This window comes from Lissotriton vulgaris, chromosome 3_1 (assembly GCF_964263255.1).
Source record: "Lissotriton vulgaris chromosome 3_1, aLisVul1.2, whole genome shotgun sequence".
Taxonomy (NCBI): Eukaryota; Metazoa; Chordata; class Amphibia; order Caudata; family Salamandridae; genus Lissotriton; species Lissotriton vulgaris.
The window spans coordinates 85893744-85907504 of record NC_141689.1 but is presented as its reverse complement, the minus strand read 5'-3'; the positions used below and the strand labels follow the sequence as shown (position 1 = coordinate 85907504).

The 13761-nt window shown below is 41.1% G+C and overlaps 1 protein-coding gene across 2 annotated transcripts in view; it reads right to left on the bottom strand.

The window, feature by feature from the left end:
• Positions 1–7361: 7361 nt before the first annotated feature.
• Positions 7362–13761, bottom strand: part of LOC147726001 (uncharacterized) — a 501842-nt gene continuing 495442 nt past the window's right edge. For both annotated transcript variants that reach the window (XM_086960119.1, XM_086960118.1), the window contains exon 6: positions 7362–8285. In XM_086960119.1, coding sequence (XP_086816245.1) covers positions 7687–8285 — 599 coding nt within the window. In that variant the 3' untranslated portion in view covers positions 7362–7686. The remainder of the gene's footprint in view (positions 8286–13761) is intronic.

The window sequence follows — 13761 nt, the reverse complement described above, 5'->3', positions numbered from 1 at the left end:
AGGAACTGTTCGACAAAGAAGCTGAGTTCAGTCGAAACATGTGCCATTGGGACCTTACCAAGGGAAGGTAGTAAGGAGAAAGGGCGATAGTTACTTAGAATAGAGGGATCCGCGCCTGGTTTCTTCAAAATGGGGATGATTTCCGCACTTTTAAAAAGGTCAGGGACAATGCTAATATTAAGTGAATTGTTAAGAAGAGAGAGTGGGTAATCCGGGCATTTAGTAAAAACTTCCTGAAAGACGTGAGGAGGGCAGCAGTCAGTTGGGGAACCAGAGCCAACTTATTTTAGTAAACCTAGGAATGTCTCCTGAGAAATGGGGGGGGGGGGATCAGAATCAGCTGGGACGTAGATCTACAGATATTGGGAACATCAATAAAAGAGACGGAGGTCGGAATACTAGCCTTAATGGCAATGATTTTCTCCATAAAATATGAGTTAAGAGAATCACAGAGGGACTGTGAAGGGGTCGGTTTCAGCATGATTCGGTCTGGTTTGGAAAGCTCGTTTACTATAGAAAAAATATCTTTAGACTGGTTGGCTGAGTTTAGAACCTTCTTAGAGAAATATTCTGCCTTAATTTGGAGAATGGAATTTTTGTATTCTTTCATCAGGTTAATATAAATGGACTTATCTTCTACCAGATAGTGAAGTCTACATCTGCGTTCTGCTTGTCTCAGTGCCAGCTTCTTAGTTTTTAGTTCATCAGAAAACCACCGCTGTGCATCGGGGGTCTCAGAATCTTAGTTGACTTAAGAGGGGCAACGTGTCGCATGCGGACTCAAGCCATAGCCTAAAGTTCGCTGCCTGTGTTTGAACTGGTTCCGGTACAGACGGGGCCTTAGAGGTTAGAAGTGAGCAGAGTGAATCAATGTTGGCACTTTTCCAATTTCTGGACATCCAGGATAAGGATGATATGCCTTTCTGGCTTGCCGAGAAGTTTGACCAGCTGGAGGCAGTTTTTCCTAATTCGAGTCCTGTAGAAAAACACAGGATTCTGACAATTAGTTTACGCAAGGGCTTGGTACCGGAAGCCGGTGACTGCGAGTCATGGGGTAGGATTTTTGAAGCAGTGTACACGAGGTGCTTCGGCACTACGTCAATGGCTGTCCTTCCCTCGGTCATTAAGCGTGTTCAGAATAAACACGGACCTGAGGCAGCGGTTGAATTGGGAATGAGACTTGTCGGCACATTTGACGTAGTTTCCGATCTCGTCTTTACTAATATAAAGGGGGATGCAGTAAACTTCCAGGTGTCTAATGCTTTGCGCGATGTCCCCAATGCCGATAAACCCTGTCAGTTACCGAGAATTATTACGGCGGCTTATAACACTATAGGCCGTAATAGTTTAGGTGTCAAGCCCTTTTCTACCAAAGATAAAAAACAAACTCAGGGGTTGAAATCTGACAAAGACGATCAACCCAAAACTCCAAAGCAAAATTGGAACAAAAATAAGAAACAGGAAAAACAACAAAAGAAACAAGAGTCCCGTCCCGCGTCACCAGTGCCTGCGTCTACTGAGCACACTTATGACTTGCGTGACCGCGCTACGATTAGGTCACCTGATTGTTTTCAGGTACCTGATCAACATTCTCCTCGTTCTTTACAGGACACTTCGGCCTCATCGACCGGTGGTGGGAACAGCGGCAGAGGACGGGGTGGCCAGCAGACTCGCGACCAGCCCCGCCCGAAAGACGAAAAAGGCAAACAGGACGATTCTTTGCAGAAAAGACCCCCGTTTCAGAAAAAGAAAGTTGCCGCTTTAACAGCGAGATATGCCAAAAAATAGTGAGAACGCAGCTTCGGAATCAGACATGGGCGCTGACGCTGTTGGACAGCGCGGCGGCGATTACCATTGTTCGAGAGGCACTGCGTCCACTACTGAAGGTTTTTGAATTAGACTATTTCACAAACCACCTGCTTTGGATTGGCTACAACTAAAAAATTAAATGCTCCTTCTTTTCCGGAATTGGAAGAGTACCCCGGTTGGGAGAATAATACCAATATTTCAATTAGAGATTTACAGAACCTGTTGATGAATTCTACTTTTAACATATCCAATTTGGATCTTAAGGGTTGGCTGTTATGGCACAGAAGTGCAGATTCTTGCCAACATCGTTTTCTGGGTTTAGCCCCAGGCTATACGCAGGTTAGGGTGGATCCCCGTTTTGGGAGTGACCTTTCTGTAACTACCTATTCTGTAGGCAAGCTGTGTCAGAATTGGCTCAAACACTCCACTTTAGCGTCAGTTAAGCTTCATTTGTCTAAATTGACTGACGATGTTGGACTGAATGACTTTGTCAAGGGCCCTGCTTCTGGCAGATCCAAAAGGTGGATATATGCTATTTACAACAAAGTTTGGAAACTGTCCCAGATTGAGGCTGCTTCCTGCTTGAGAGCTATAGATCAAGCTAATTTAGAAAAAGTGCTTGCAGTGGTAGATAACAGCATTAACACGCTTTCTTCCCGCATTTACAAATAAATTATATTGTTTCATCTGTTGTTGATATTGTCCAAGAAGATGTCTCTGTTTTGTACCATGGCCAAAATCGATTGCGTTCCATTATGCAGTTTGCATGTACTTTACAAACATTGAAGGCAGGAAAGGTGCCTTGGGACTACATGAACACGTCCTCGTTGTTTGCCCCTTTTAATTTACCTGACAAACAGCAATTTATGTCTATGAAAGATGCAACTTTTTCTGTGTTACATATTGAAAAGTTAGAACCTTTGCCGTTTTCTGTGGCTGAGTCACATTCTGCTGTGTGGCTCGTCCATGGATTAATTACATTACCTTTTCCTTTGTTCAAATTCGAAGCTTGCATGAAGTACTATGCGATAGGCAGGTATGAACCTCTGGGCACCGCTTATCTCCATGAAGCTTGGTCACTACCATTTACCTATAGGTGCCTGAGGGAGGGTAAAGAAGTTTATTTGAATGGTGAAGATTGCACAACACCTGCTCACTCGTTAGTGTGTAGGAATATCCAATTGTTGGCTTGTGTAATCAGAATGCACCTAATTTGGCCTGTGTTTTAAAAGGTACACCGACTCCTGCTATCACACCCACATTCACATTACTAGCAAACGGTAGTTATTTACTTTTAAATAATGAAGATTGTTGTGGGATGCTGACTGGAATTCCTTACATCGTTACGGTCTCCCAACGTGTAGTTTGTTGTGAAAATGTACTGCTTCCTCCTCCACATGTGAAGCTGGATGTTTCCATCTGGCCGTCGATTCTGACCTTGAAAGCAGAGTTCAACAATATGAGTCGAATAAGAGCTCTTTTGTCCCAGAAAGAAGTCGCCCTTACATCTGCCAGTGAAACATTTGTCCTTCACGTGGCAAACACCCGCACAGAAGTGCATGCGTTATTAAATATGGATCTTCCCTGCATTTCGGGGAGTTAATTCACACTATCTTTAATGCCTCCTCGAACACAGAGCTGGCTCACTTTTTTAAAGTTGTTAGTAGTGGCTTTGTGACTTCCTTCCAAAATATATTCAGTGTGTTCCCGGCATTTTTCCATTCGATTTTTTCCAGCCTCTTTGGTGGTTTTCCATTGATGCTCGATCTGGTTGCCAGAGTACTTCTACTAATTTGTTTGTTTAAAAATGGATGCACATCCTGTGTTGAAAGACAATCTGCACCGGCTATTGCTGCTCTACAACCGAATGCTTGATTACTATGGAGCACTGCCTCTGGCTACACTGAGTGCAGCTTATGGATTATCGTTTCGATTTTCCTTTTTCACATGCGTCCAGCCTGTCTTTCATTGCCTGAGCTGCAATTTCGAATGGGCTCTGGATTTGTGTCTCTGCAGTATGGTGTCTTCCAATGCGGATTATGATCAACTGATGAGCCCCTTAGTTGCTCATGAATTGCTATGTTCTGGCGGCAGGATTATGGCCTTTGCAGCGATGCATGGAGTCCTGGGACGGTTGAATGTTTTTGCAGCGGCGCATGACTTCTTGGCACGCAGTTACATTGAAGAAAACTCGAGTCGTTCTCTGATGGTGCCAGAAGCTCCGGTTATTGAAGAACATGTATGTTCATTCCCATTGCTAAATTGGATGGCTGAAATGTTTTCAGATGAGAACAATGACTTCCTATTGGAGGCTGTTGCAACGTACTGTGCATATACACTGCTGGAGTGAGATCCGTTTCATTCTCTCTCGTTCACGACCGACGTCATATGCTGGACATTGTTTTTTTTTTTTTATTCCCTGCCTATTGGCTTTACTGTGCCCACAAGTGATAACTAAATTGAAATCGTTTCAAAATTCGGGGTTTGCTCCCGTTTTTCCATTATGGCAAATTTGAACTTGATTCTATCTCTCGAACTTGAACTGTGTTCCTGATTTGCCCCCATTACTTGTCCGTGCTCCGATCAAGGGAGGGTGTAGTGGGGCTGAACCTTGCATTTACACAGTGTTAAGTTAGCATGGGCTTATTAGAAGTTTAAATGCCATTTTACCTTTTGTTGTCTTTTGCACACAGCACACACGTTAGCAATTGTTTAGAGTTAGGCTGAGTGTTTTGCTTCACATGAGGATAACTGTTTTTCTACATTGCTAGACTTGCTTCGTAAGCTTAGTCTGAACAGTGAGTGCCGAGGCCTTCAAGGTTATATCAACACTGTGGCTGTTGTTCAAACTGATCAGCTCACGTTCTAGCCATAACACATATGCAGCTGTGGCCACCTCAGATACAGGCGCCTTTAATAATGCACTGTGTAGGCATGATTGAACACACTTGAAGAACATTCGTATGCTGAGAGCTTGTGCAGAAATCGATGTGATCCACTCCTGCTAATCCTTGAGGTATGGGGTCCCCTATGCAAGCCTAAGTGACATTCTTTAGTTATAAAATAATCTACTAGCAAGGGAGGGTGAAATATAGGTACCTTTTAAACCTGTTTCCATTTAGCATTATAACATGTTTTCTCCCTTTGTATTTTATGGAATAGTAACAATGCTGATAATCTTATTTCTAGTAATATGTCGGTTTGTTTTTGCTAAGCTGCTGCACCTGAGATCACAGCGTTAAAATAAATATTTTAAACTTGGGTACTAAGGTGAGTTTTTGGCACACCCTAATTCAATGAGGTCCTGAGTCTCTGTGCACAGTTCTGTGTCTGAGCAGAATCCCTGCAACAATATTCTCTCACTTTTCTTCTGTAAGGAACTGCATACCCTTGTTGTAAGGCTAGTGTTAATCAGCCAGTCACTACTCCTGGAACAACTAGACTATACGAATGCCAAAGTCAACAAGAGGGCCTTAACAAATTTCGGGAATTTGGTAGTCACTTAAGTTTTACGTAGGTAATTCCATAGGGAGGAACTATGGTGGTGAAGAGAACTGCCTCAAAATTCTTTTTGGAGAGCACACACATTGACTACATGACCTGGACCAGTGATAAAGTATAAATAGGCTAAAGCTGTATTTCAGAGCCTCTAAAGAAGAGCCATGTGAACAATGGAGAGGGTTTTGAAGGTGGCCCTTCACTAAGAGCCAGTGGAAAGATCCGAGGGCCAAGGTAACATGATCATGGCATTTCAGAACCAGAACTGTATGAGCGGCCAAGTTCTGCAATTTTTTCAGTTTGGGCGAGGGATGTTATGTTATTTAGATTTGCATGGTGCAGTTAATCATCCTTGAGGGTATCTAGGTGCTGAAGTAGGCTTATAGGCAAGGGACTAAGGTGATGGCTGTCCAGCCCTGCAGAAAATAGTCGAACATCCAAGTCTTTCAAGAAGTGAGAAGGAGGACCTACTGTGTTGGGGGGGCATGTTAGATTATTTGATCATTAGAGGGTGGAGGATAGGTTTACAGGGACCATAAAGCATGTTTTAACCCCTTCCCCGCGGGGCTACCCATTCCCCTTGGTGCTGGGGGAAATGGGGCCGCGCAAGGCGCCGCGGGGCTCCTGACGAGCTCGGCTCGTCACGCAGCACAGTGGCGCTGTGCTCATGACGAGCTGAGCAGGTCATGACCACGCACGTTTCATGGAAAGCCCAGCACAGCAGGGGAATTATCCCTGCGTGGGCCGTCCGCGACAATCATGACAATCTCAGCTCGTCATGGGCACAGCGCCACTGTGCCGAGCGCCCAAGGGGTTAAGTTTTATCACCATTGAGGCACAGTCAGTTGTACTGCATGGGTGACGGGTGCACTCCTTGTTATTTAGGTTTAGAGCGGATACTGTCAAGTATTTATTGCATTTTATTATTGGGTATCAGCCAAACCTTGCTGCTATGCCGTGCCTGTGTGATGGCAAAACTATGATACACTTTTTGTTGTTTTGTAAATTTTATCAATTTTATACCAGGAAGTTTTTAATACCTCTGTTTAAAAAGCAGTATTATAACATTAGGCACTGTAGAGCCTCATTTTAACTGGTTCTGCAATTATCTGATGCAGAAATCTGTTTATATGTAAGCACATTTTTAACTCATGCTGTAAGGGCACGCAGCACTTTATTGCTCTAAAGTTTGCTGCTATTATTTGTTTGCAATTTCATATTTATTGCCTTTGATAAGTCAACTTTTCTGAAATATTTTAGTTGCTGTATTTATGCTACTCTTCTGGGGTATAATATCGTCCAAATGAAGTGTTTCAACTGCAATAGAAAGGTTTATTCAAAACCTCGTCATGAGTTTCCATTAGGTATTTTTTATGAAATTGGTAATTTTTCTTTTTTAAAGATAATTTGCACTACTGCACATATAAACGAAAATGTCTCATTAAAGAAATGGCACTGGACAAAAAAAACACAATATGCATTCTTCCCTAGTTAAATTGATTTCAATTGAATATATATTATGTCAATAATAGATTTCCAAAAAAATGTACAAGTGTGGAGATAATCTACCATTTATATTGGAGAGAATTCCAATGACCGAGTTCTAGGATTATTCTCATCATCAGCTGTTGAGTCCCTCCATGATTCGATCACTCACTACTTTGACAGCTTTTTAAAATATCTACATGGCCACACCACCCTACATTCTTTAGGCTAATGGTCTCACTCACCAAACGTACAGGGATAAAACCCTAATATTTCTTCAACAGGATCTGTTGAATGTCACCAAACGGCAACTACCTGCAAATTCCCAAAGTTGGATCTAAATCAACTGACTCTTCATCTAGGGCTTTTTCTTTATATAATTGAAGAAAAACGAAAGGCAAACTTTTTAAAGCTAAAGTCCCGTCTTAATGATTAGCGAATAGTGAGGGTACCAATGCTTCCATGTGAAACATGTCTATATGCATGAAATAGTATCCCCTTATACCAGTACAATAAGGTGCTGTCAAAGCATTCATTCATACGTTGCTGTTTGCAGGTTCCACCTTAGATTTGGACAACATTCTCTTTATTAAGGTTGCAACATTAATGTATACTTTGTCTTAACACAGTCAATAATGTGACACTTGCACACAGAGCAAAACACAAATAACTGGAAAACGTGTTTTTATTGCACAACAGATGCCTGTAAACTGGGGTTATAAACAGAGTAAGGGACCTGATAGGATATTCTTGTACAATTGGGGGTAAAAAGTGTCACATTGTTCCTTGTACACTTGTAAAGCAACTTGCCTGTAGAGACAAATACTGGAAATTGGCTAAGAAAATAACTTTACTGAGAGTTGTGCTGCTTAATTCCTTTAACACTACCACACACTAACTTTCCACAAGCATGGAATCCACTAAACTAATCACATCCTGAATAAAAATGTCTATTCCCAAAAGAGTCAGAAGATTTGAGTCAGGGTGTGAGTAGTGTGCAATCCCATTTTTCAACTTTTTATGGCGAAGAGTGCATTTGAAACGTTTTTTCATGGGGAGGTTGAGCAACTCATTGTTTATCCTCTGAGCGACTATGTTCGTCAACTTGTGTTCGATTCCATCACCCCAAAAGAGTCTGGTGAGTATCTCTGACCACACGATTAAAGAGCTAGGAAATAAAAGACTCAGCCATGTGTACTGCATGATCACAGTGTCTCTTACTTCCTGCCAACTCATGTGGAGTACATCATTACCACCTAAATGCAAAATGAAGACATCTGGGAGAGGAACGAGTCCAGACCGTCGGGTCTCAGAAACCTTCTCTACCAGTTGATGCAGCCGCATGTTCTCAAAGCCGATCCAAAAGACAGACATCTTTCCAGATGATGTGAGTTTCTGCCAGAACTGCTTTTTGTAGCGTTTAGCTGCCTGAGTAACGACTGAATCGCCATACACCCAAACCACACATGGCGACCCACATTTTATAGAAGATCCTGAAAAACAAAAAAAGTGTAATGAAAAAATATGTGAAAACGTGTTAAACAGTGCTACGGTTATCTGACAGCAGAATTCAATGTATACCCTTATTACCAAATGCCAGAAAACCACAACAACGACTTTTGAGTGATAAATCATGCTGCATTAAGGAGGCTTATTACATTTATTATTACTTTGGTGCCAGGAACATGGTACTGGTGGCTGTTATATATGACCCATATAGAGACATTCCAAATTGATAAAGCAGATAGCAATCCTCCCTGATGCTCTGAAGAGATCACTTCCGATAATCTTGCCTGGGTTTGCCACCAACGTAATCTTGTTGGATGTGGTCGCTATTAGAACACTAATATTAGTAGCTCGGGTGATTTTTGTTAGAAATTGTGTTACTGATTGAGTGGGGTGTGAGCCCTGGTCGAGCAGCAACCACAATCCTAAATCAGGGTAAGGCACAAGCAAACCCAAAATTAACTTGTGCTCAACCCCCAGATTGCTTGGCACAGATGTGTAATGCCTTCAAACAATAAAACAGAGAAAACACCACTTAAAAAGATCCCGCACCAGGTTAGAAAAATAGAGGAATAGGCAATACATGAAAAAACACAATAACAAAGATCCAATCAGTAGAACCAGAGTTATAATTTTTTAAAGAATAATCTGTAATATAGCGTCTAAAAGCATGGCGATCTGGTCACGTTGGACTGGGTCAAAGTTGAAAGTTCAGGCCAACCGTAATGGGGCATACTACAAAATGCAGTCCCAGATCAGTCCAGCTGAAGTTTTAACTACTCAAGTTTTATCTATCATAGATGGACGTAGACACTTGTAACTGCGTTACGCACAGTAGTGTAGATAACCCTCATAAACAATATGTTTTAGGATGATGCGGTTTATGTTGATTCTCCGCCCCACATAGACGTTATGGCATTTATCATTGGATCATCATTTGTGCTGTATGCCTACCTCAAGCCTGAGGTTAACTCTGGAGTAACGCAGCAGTGTCCAGAGAAAAAGGTGAAGCCACAATGGAGGATTACTATATTAAGAGACACACCTACATCAAAAGGTTAATTTATTATAAAGCTGATGTGGTGAGTTATTAAAATTCATATGGGTATACTTTTGGACCAAGTTACTGGGTCCTAGTATGTCACTTTAAAAGACATAAAACAAACTGCCAACATGTTTCTGCTCCTTTTGGCCCAGCCGGGTCTATGGAGCATTCGTCAGGACAAACATAAAGAGTAAAATTATACTCACACCCTTTTTGCGTGGTATTTTAGTGGGTCAATTGTTCTCACTGTGGTATTGTAGGTTCTATTAAACCTAGAGAAAAACATAAATAAACTAAATTTACGTTGATCTGTGGCTTGTGCACCTATCAGTGTATATCCATTAATCACACTTCTTTCAAAACAAATTTTTTAAATGCTTTCATGTTCATTCACTGAAAATTAGCGGGAAGGGAGACTTTCTGGCGAATTACGTTAGAGAAATTAAAGTGAAACAGTACATTTGTGCATGGGAAGATTATTTTTCAAGTTTCCAAATCTTTACTATGACTTGTGCATTTTAATCAGAGAGTTACGTCATGATTTACTGCTAGTCTATGGTTGATTGGTTCCCAGTATCTTTAGAAAAACCTCTCGTATAGAACACATTGATCTTCTATTGCTCAACACGTGTTATCTAAGTGGTATGCATTTGTTAACAAGACAGACTATGGTGTTAATTGTGTGCACAAAATGACAAGGCATACTGTGCTGTATTAAAAGGTGCTTGAACTTTACCTCGTAAAATATGTGGTTGCGTTTCCTCGGGGGGGAAAAAGGACATCTGTGTCCCAGGCTGTACACATAGAAAAAAGGGGGGGGAGGGGGAGAAGGTGGCGGTTATAATACATTACCCTCCGTGTATTCTGACCTTCTTTGCTTGAAGCGCCAAGGGCGTCACTCGTTCTGAACGCTCTTACTCTTTTACCCGCATGCAATGGCGAAGTCCACATCTGGTGCTGGCGCTGCCCCCGGATGCGGAAACTCGTCAGTGTCGGGTTTTTGTGTTGTCTTGTTCATAGACAGTTGGCGGACATTCTCCTGAGCACATCATTTCGAATAACATAGAGAGAGAGGACTTGAGTAACATTGCCTCTCCATGTTTACTTTGTTAAGTCCCGGCAATTCTGCACCTATTACAAATATAGCGCTGTTATGGGTAACAAAAGCGTGATATAATTATGCTTATGTTTTTAACTGATAAATGCATTAATATAATGGTGATAGTTTTTATGGTTTTCGATATTGGATGTGAACCATGCGTGATGGTGAAAAGCAATTGCTTGACAGATGTAAAGATTAAATGTCAAAATGCTAATTCTTATGACATTTATCAGCATAACAAAAAAGGAACTCTTAGCCAGCATAAACAAATATGGTGGATCTTTAAGGGATTTGATTTATTACCACTATAATGTGATGCTGTAGAACCCTTGCGCTAATAGTTTCCAGAGAGAAAGAGGGAAATGCTCTGAATGATTGGCAGAACGACTTAAGCAAAGTGATGCCACTGTACATTGTCATTGAGACCCCTTTGGTGGGTTTTAAGTCTATTTACCCATCTTTGTTCTTTTTCATAAAGGGTTCTTTCTGAATTTCCTGCTCTGTATGTTAACATCTCGATTACTGTCCATTTTAGATCTTCAACCTTGTGACCAGTTTCTACGAAGTGGGTACAGAGCTTGGTGTTGTTCTTTTTTGTTCTTATATTGCTCTTATGCTCCCCAATTCATTACTTAACTTTCCTGCAGGTTATTCCAATATATTGTTTTCCACATGGACATGTGATCATATAGATCACATGTGTGGAATTGCAGGTGGTGTGTTGCCTCTGGGTCCAGAGTAACATTTCTGAAAGTTGTAAAGTTTTGCTGGTCATTGTTGAGTTGCAAACCTGGCACGATCCGCATGGATAATGGCCTGTAATTTTACTCATTGTCGGATTTCTTACAATGTCTACTACAGGTTGTTGTCTTGGACGTGTATGTACAAGCATGTCTCTTAAATTACGTGTTCTCCGGTTTGCAAATCTTGGTTTTGGCCATTCAAGATTGCCTGAAGTTAGAATACGCCAGTTTTTATTGATCAGTTTCTGAACTTTGTAAGTGGCCGGACAGTACGTGGTGACACACGTGACGAGATCCTTAATAGGTTCTTTCATAATGGTTTCAAGTAGGGCAGTTCTCGGTTGGTTATTTGCTCTCTTCCTGCATTTTGCAATCGTTGCTTTATTGTAGTCGCGATGTTCCAGTTTCTTTGTCAGGTCTTGTGCCTGTATTTTGTAATCCATCTGTTGACTACAGTTCCTTTTGAGTCTAAGAAACTGACTATACGGCAGGTTGTCTCTCAAGGGCTTAGGGTGGAAACTTTTATATGATAGTAAACTGTTCTTTGATGTTGGTTTTGTAAATGTCTTCGTTTCGATTCGCCCGTTCTGTACAAAGATTGTTAGGTCTAAAAAGTCTATACTGGTGTCATTGGCTGAGAAAGTAAATTGTAAACATTTGTCTCTTGAATTAAGCCAATCCATGAATGATATAAGGTCTTTATCTTTCTTCCAGAACATCAGAATATCAACGATGTAGCGCTTCCAATAAAGCACATTGGTAGAGAAAGGGTTACTGTCAGAGAAGATGTTTCTTTCAAACTGGCTCACATAAAGTCCAGAGACAAACGCCTGGATAACGAAAAAGGAGGCTGAATACCTAGTCACAAAAGAACCAAAAACTTCTTTTTTCTATTCTCTACCAAAAACGCATAAGAATAGATTGCACCCACCAGGTCGCCCCATAGTATCGGGGATAGGCTCAGTGTTAGAGCCTCTATCGCAATTTGCCGACCAATTCTTAAAACCTTTGGTTCAACAAACACCTACCTATCTGCAAGACACTCGGGATCTGCTTACTCAAATTAATGAGATCCCCTTTGACAGTACAACTATGATGTTAGTAGGACTCGATGTAGAATCACTTTATACGAGCCTACCACAACAAGAGACACTACAAATATTAGAAGACACTGTATTCTTATCAGAATGGCACTATCACACTCCACGTCACTTTGTACTTGAATGCTGTCGTTTGGCATTAACTGAAAAATATTTTGAATTTGACGGACAGCTCTACTTACAGAAACATGGAACTTCCATGGGGAGTGCTTTTGCCCCTTCGGTGGCAGGACTTTATGTGAGCCAGTTTGAAAGAAACAACATATTCTCTGACAGTAACCCTTTTTCTACCAATGTGCTTTATTGGAAGCGCTACATCGATGATATTCTGATGTTCTGGAAGAAAGATAAAGACCTTATATCATTCATGGATTGGCTTAATTCAAGAGACAAATGTTTACAATTTACTTTCTCAGCCAATGACACCAGTATAGACTTTTTAGACCTAACAATCTTTGTACAGAACGGGCGAATCGAAACGAAGACATTTACAAAACCAACATCAAAGAACAGTTTACTATCATATAAAAGTTTCCACCCTAAGCCCTTGAGAGACAACCTGCCATATAGTCAGTTTCTTAGACTCAAAAGGAACTGTAGTCAACAGATGGATTACAAAATACAGGCACAAGACCTGACAAAGAAACTGGAACATTGCGACTACAATAAAGCAACGATTGCAAAATGCAGGAAGAGAGCAAATAACCAACCGAGAACTGCCCTACTTGAAACCATTACGAAAGAACCTATTAAGGATCTCGTCACGTGTGTCACCACGTACTGTCCGGCCACTTACAAAGTTCAGAAACTGATCAATAAAAACTGGCGTATTCTAACTTCAGGCAACCTTGAATGGCCAAAACCAAGATTTGCAAACCGGAGAACACGTAATTTAAGAGACATGCTTGTACATACACGTCCAAGACAACAACCTGTAGTAGACATTGTAAGAAATCCGACAATGAGTAAAATTACAGGCCATTATCCATGCGGATCGTGCCAGGTTTGCAACTCAACAATGACCAGCAAAACTTTACAACTTTCAGAAATGTTACTCTGGACCCAGAGGCAACACACCACCTGCAATTCCACACATGTGATCTATATGATCACATGTCCATGTGGAAAACAATATATTGGAATGACCTGCAGGAAAGTTAAGTTAAGAATTGGGGAGCATAAGAGCAATATAAGAACAAAAAAGAACAACACCAAGCTCTGTACCCACTTCGTAGAAACTGGTCACAAGGTTGAAGATCTAAAATGGACAGTAATCGAGATGTTAACATACAGAGCAGGAAATTCAGAAAGAACCCTTTATGAAAAAGAACAAAGATGGGTAAATAGACTTAAAACCCACCAAAGAGGTCTCAATGACAATGTACAGTGGCATCACTTTGGCTCTACAGCATCACATTATAGTGGTAAAAAATCAAATCCCTTAAAGATCCACCATATTTGTTTATGCTGGCT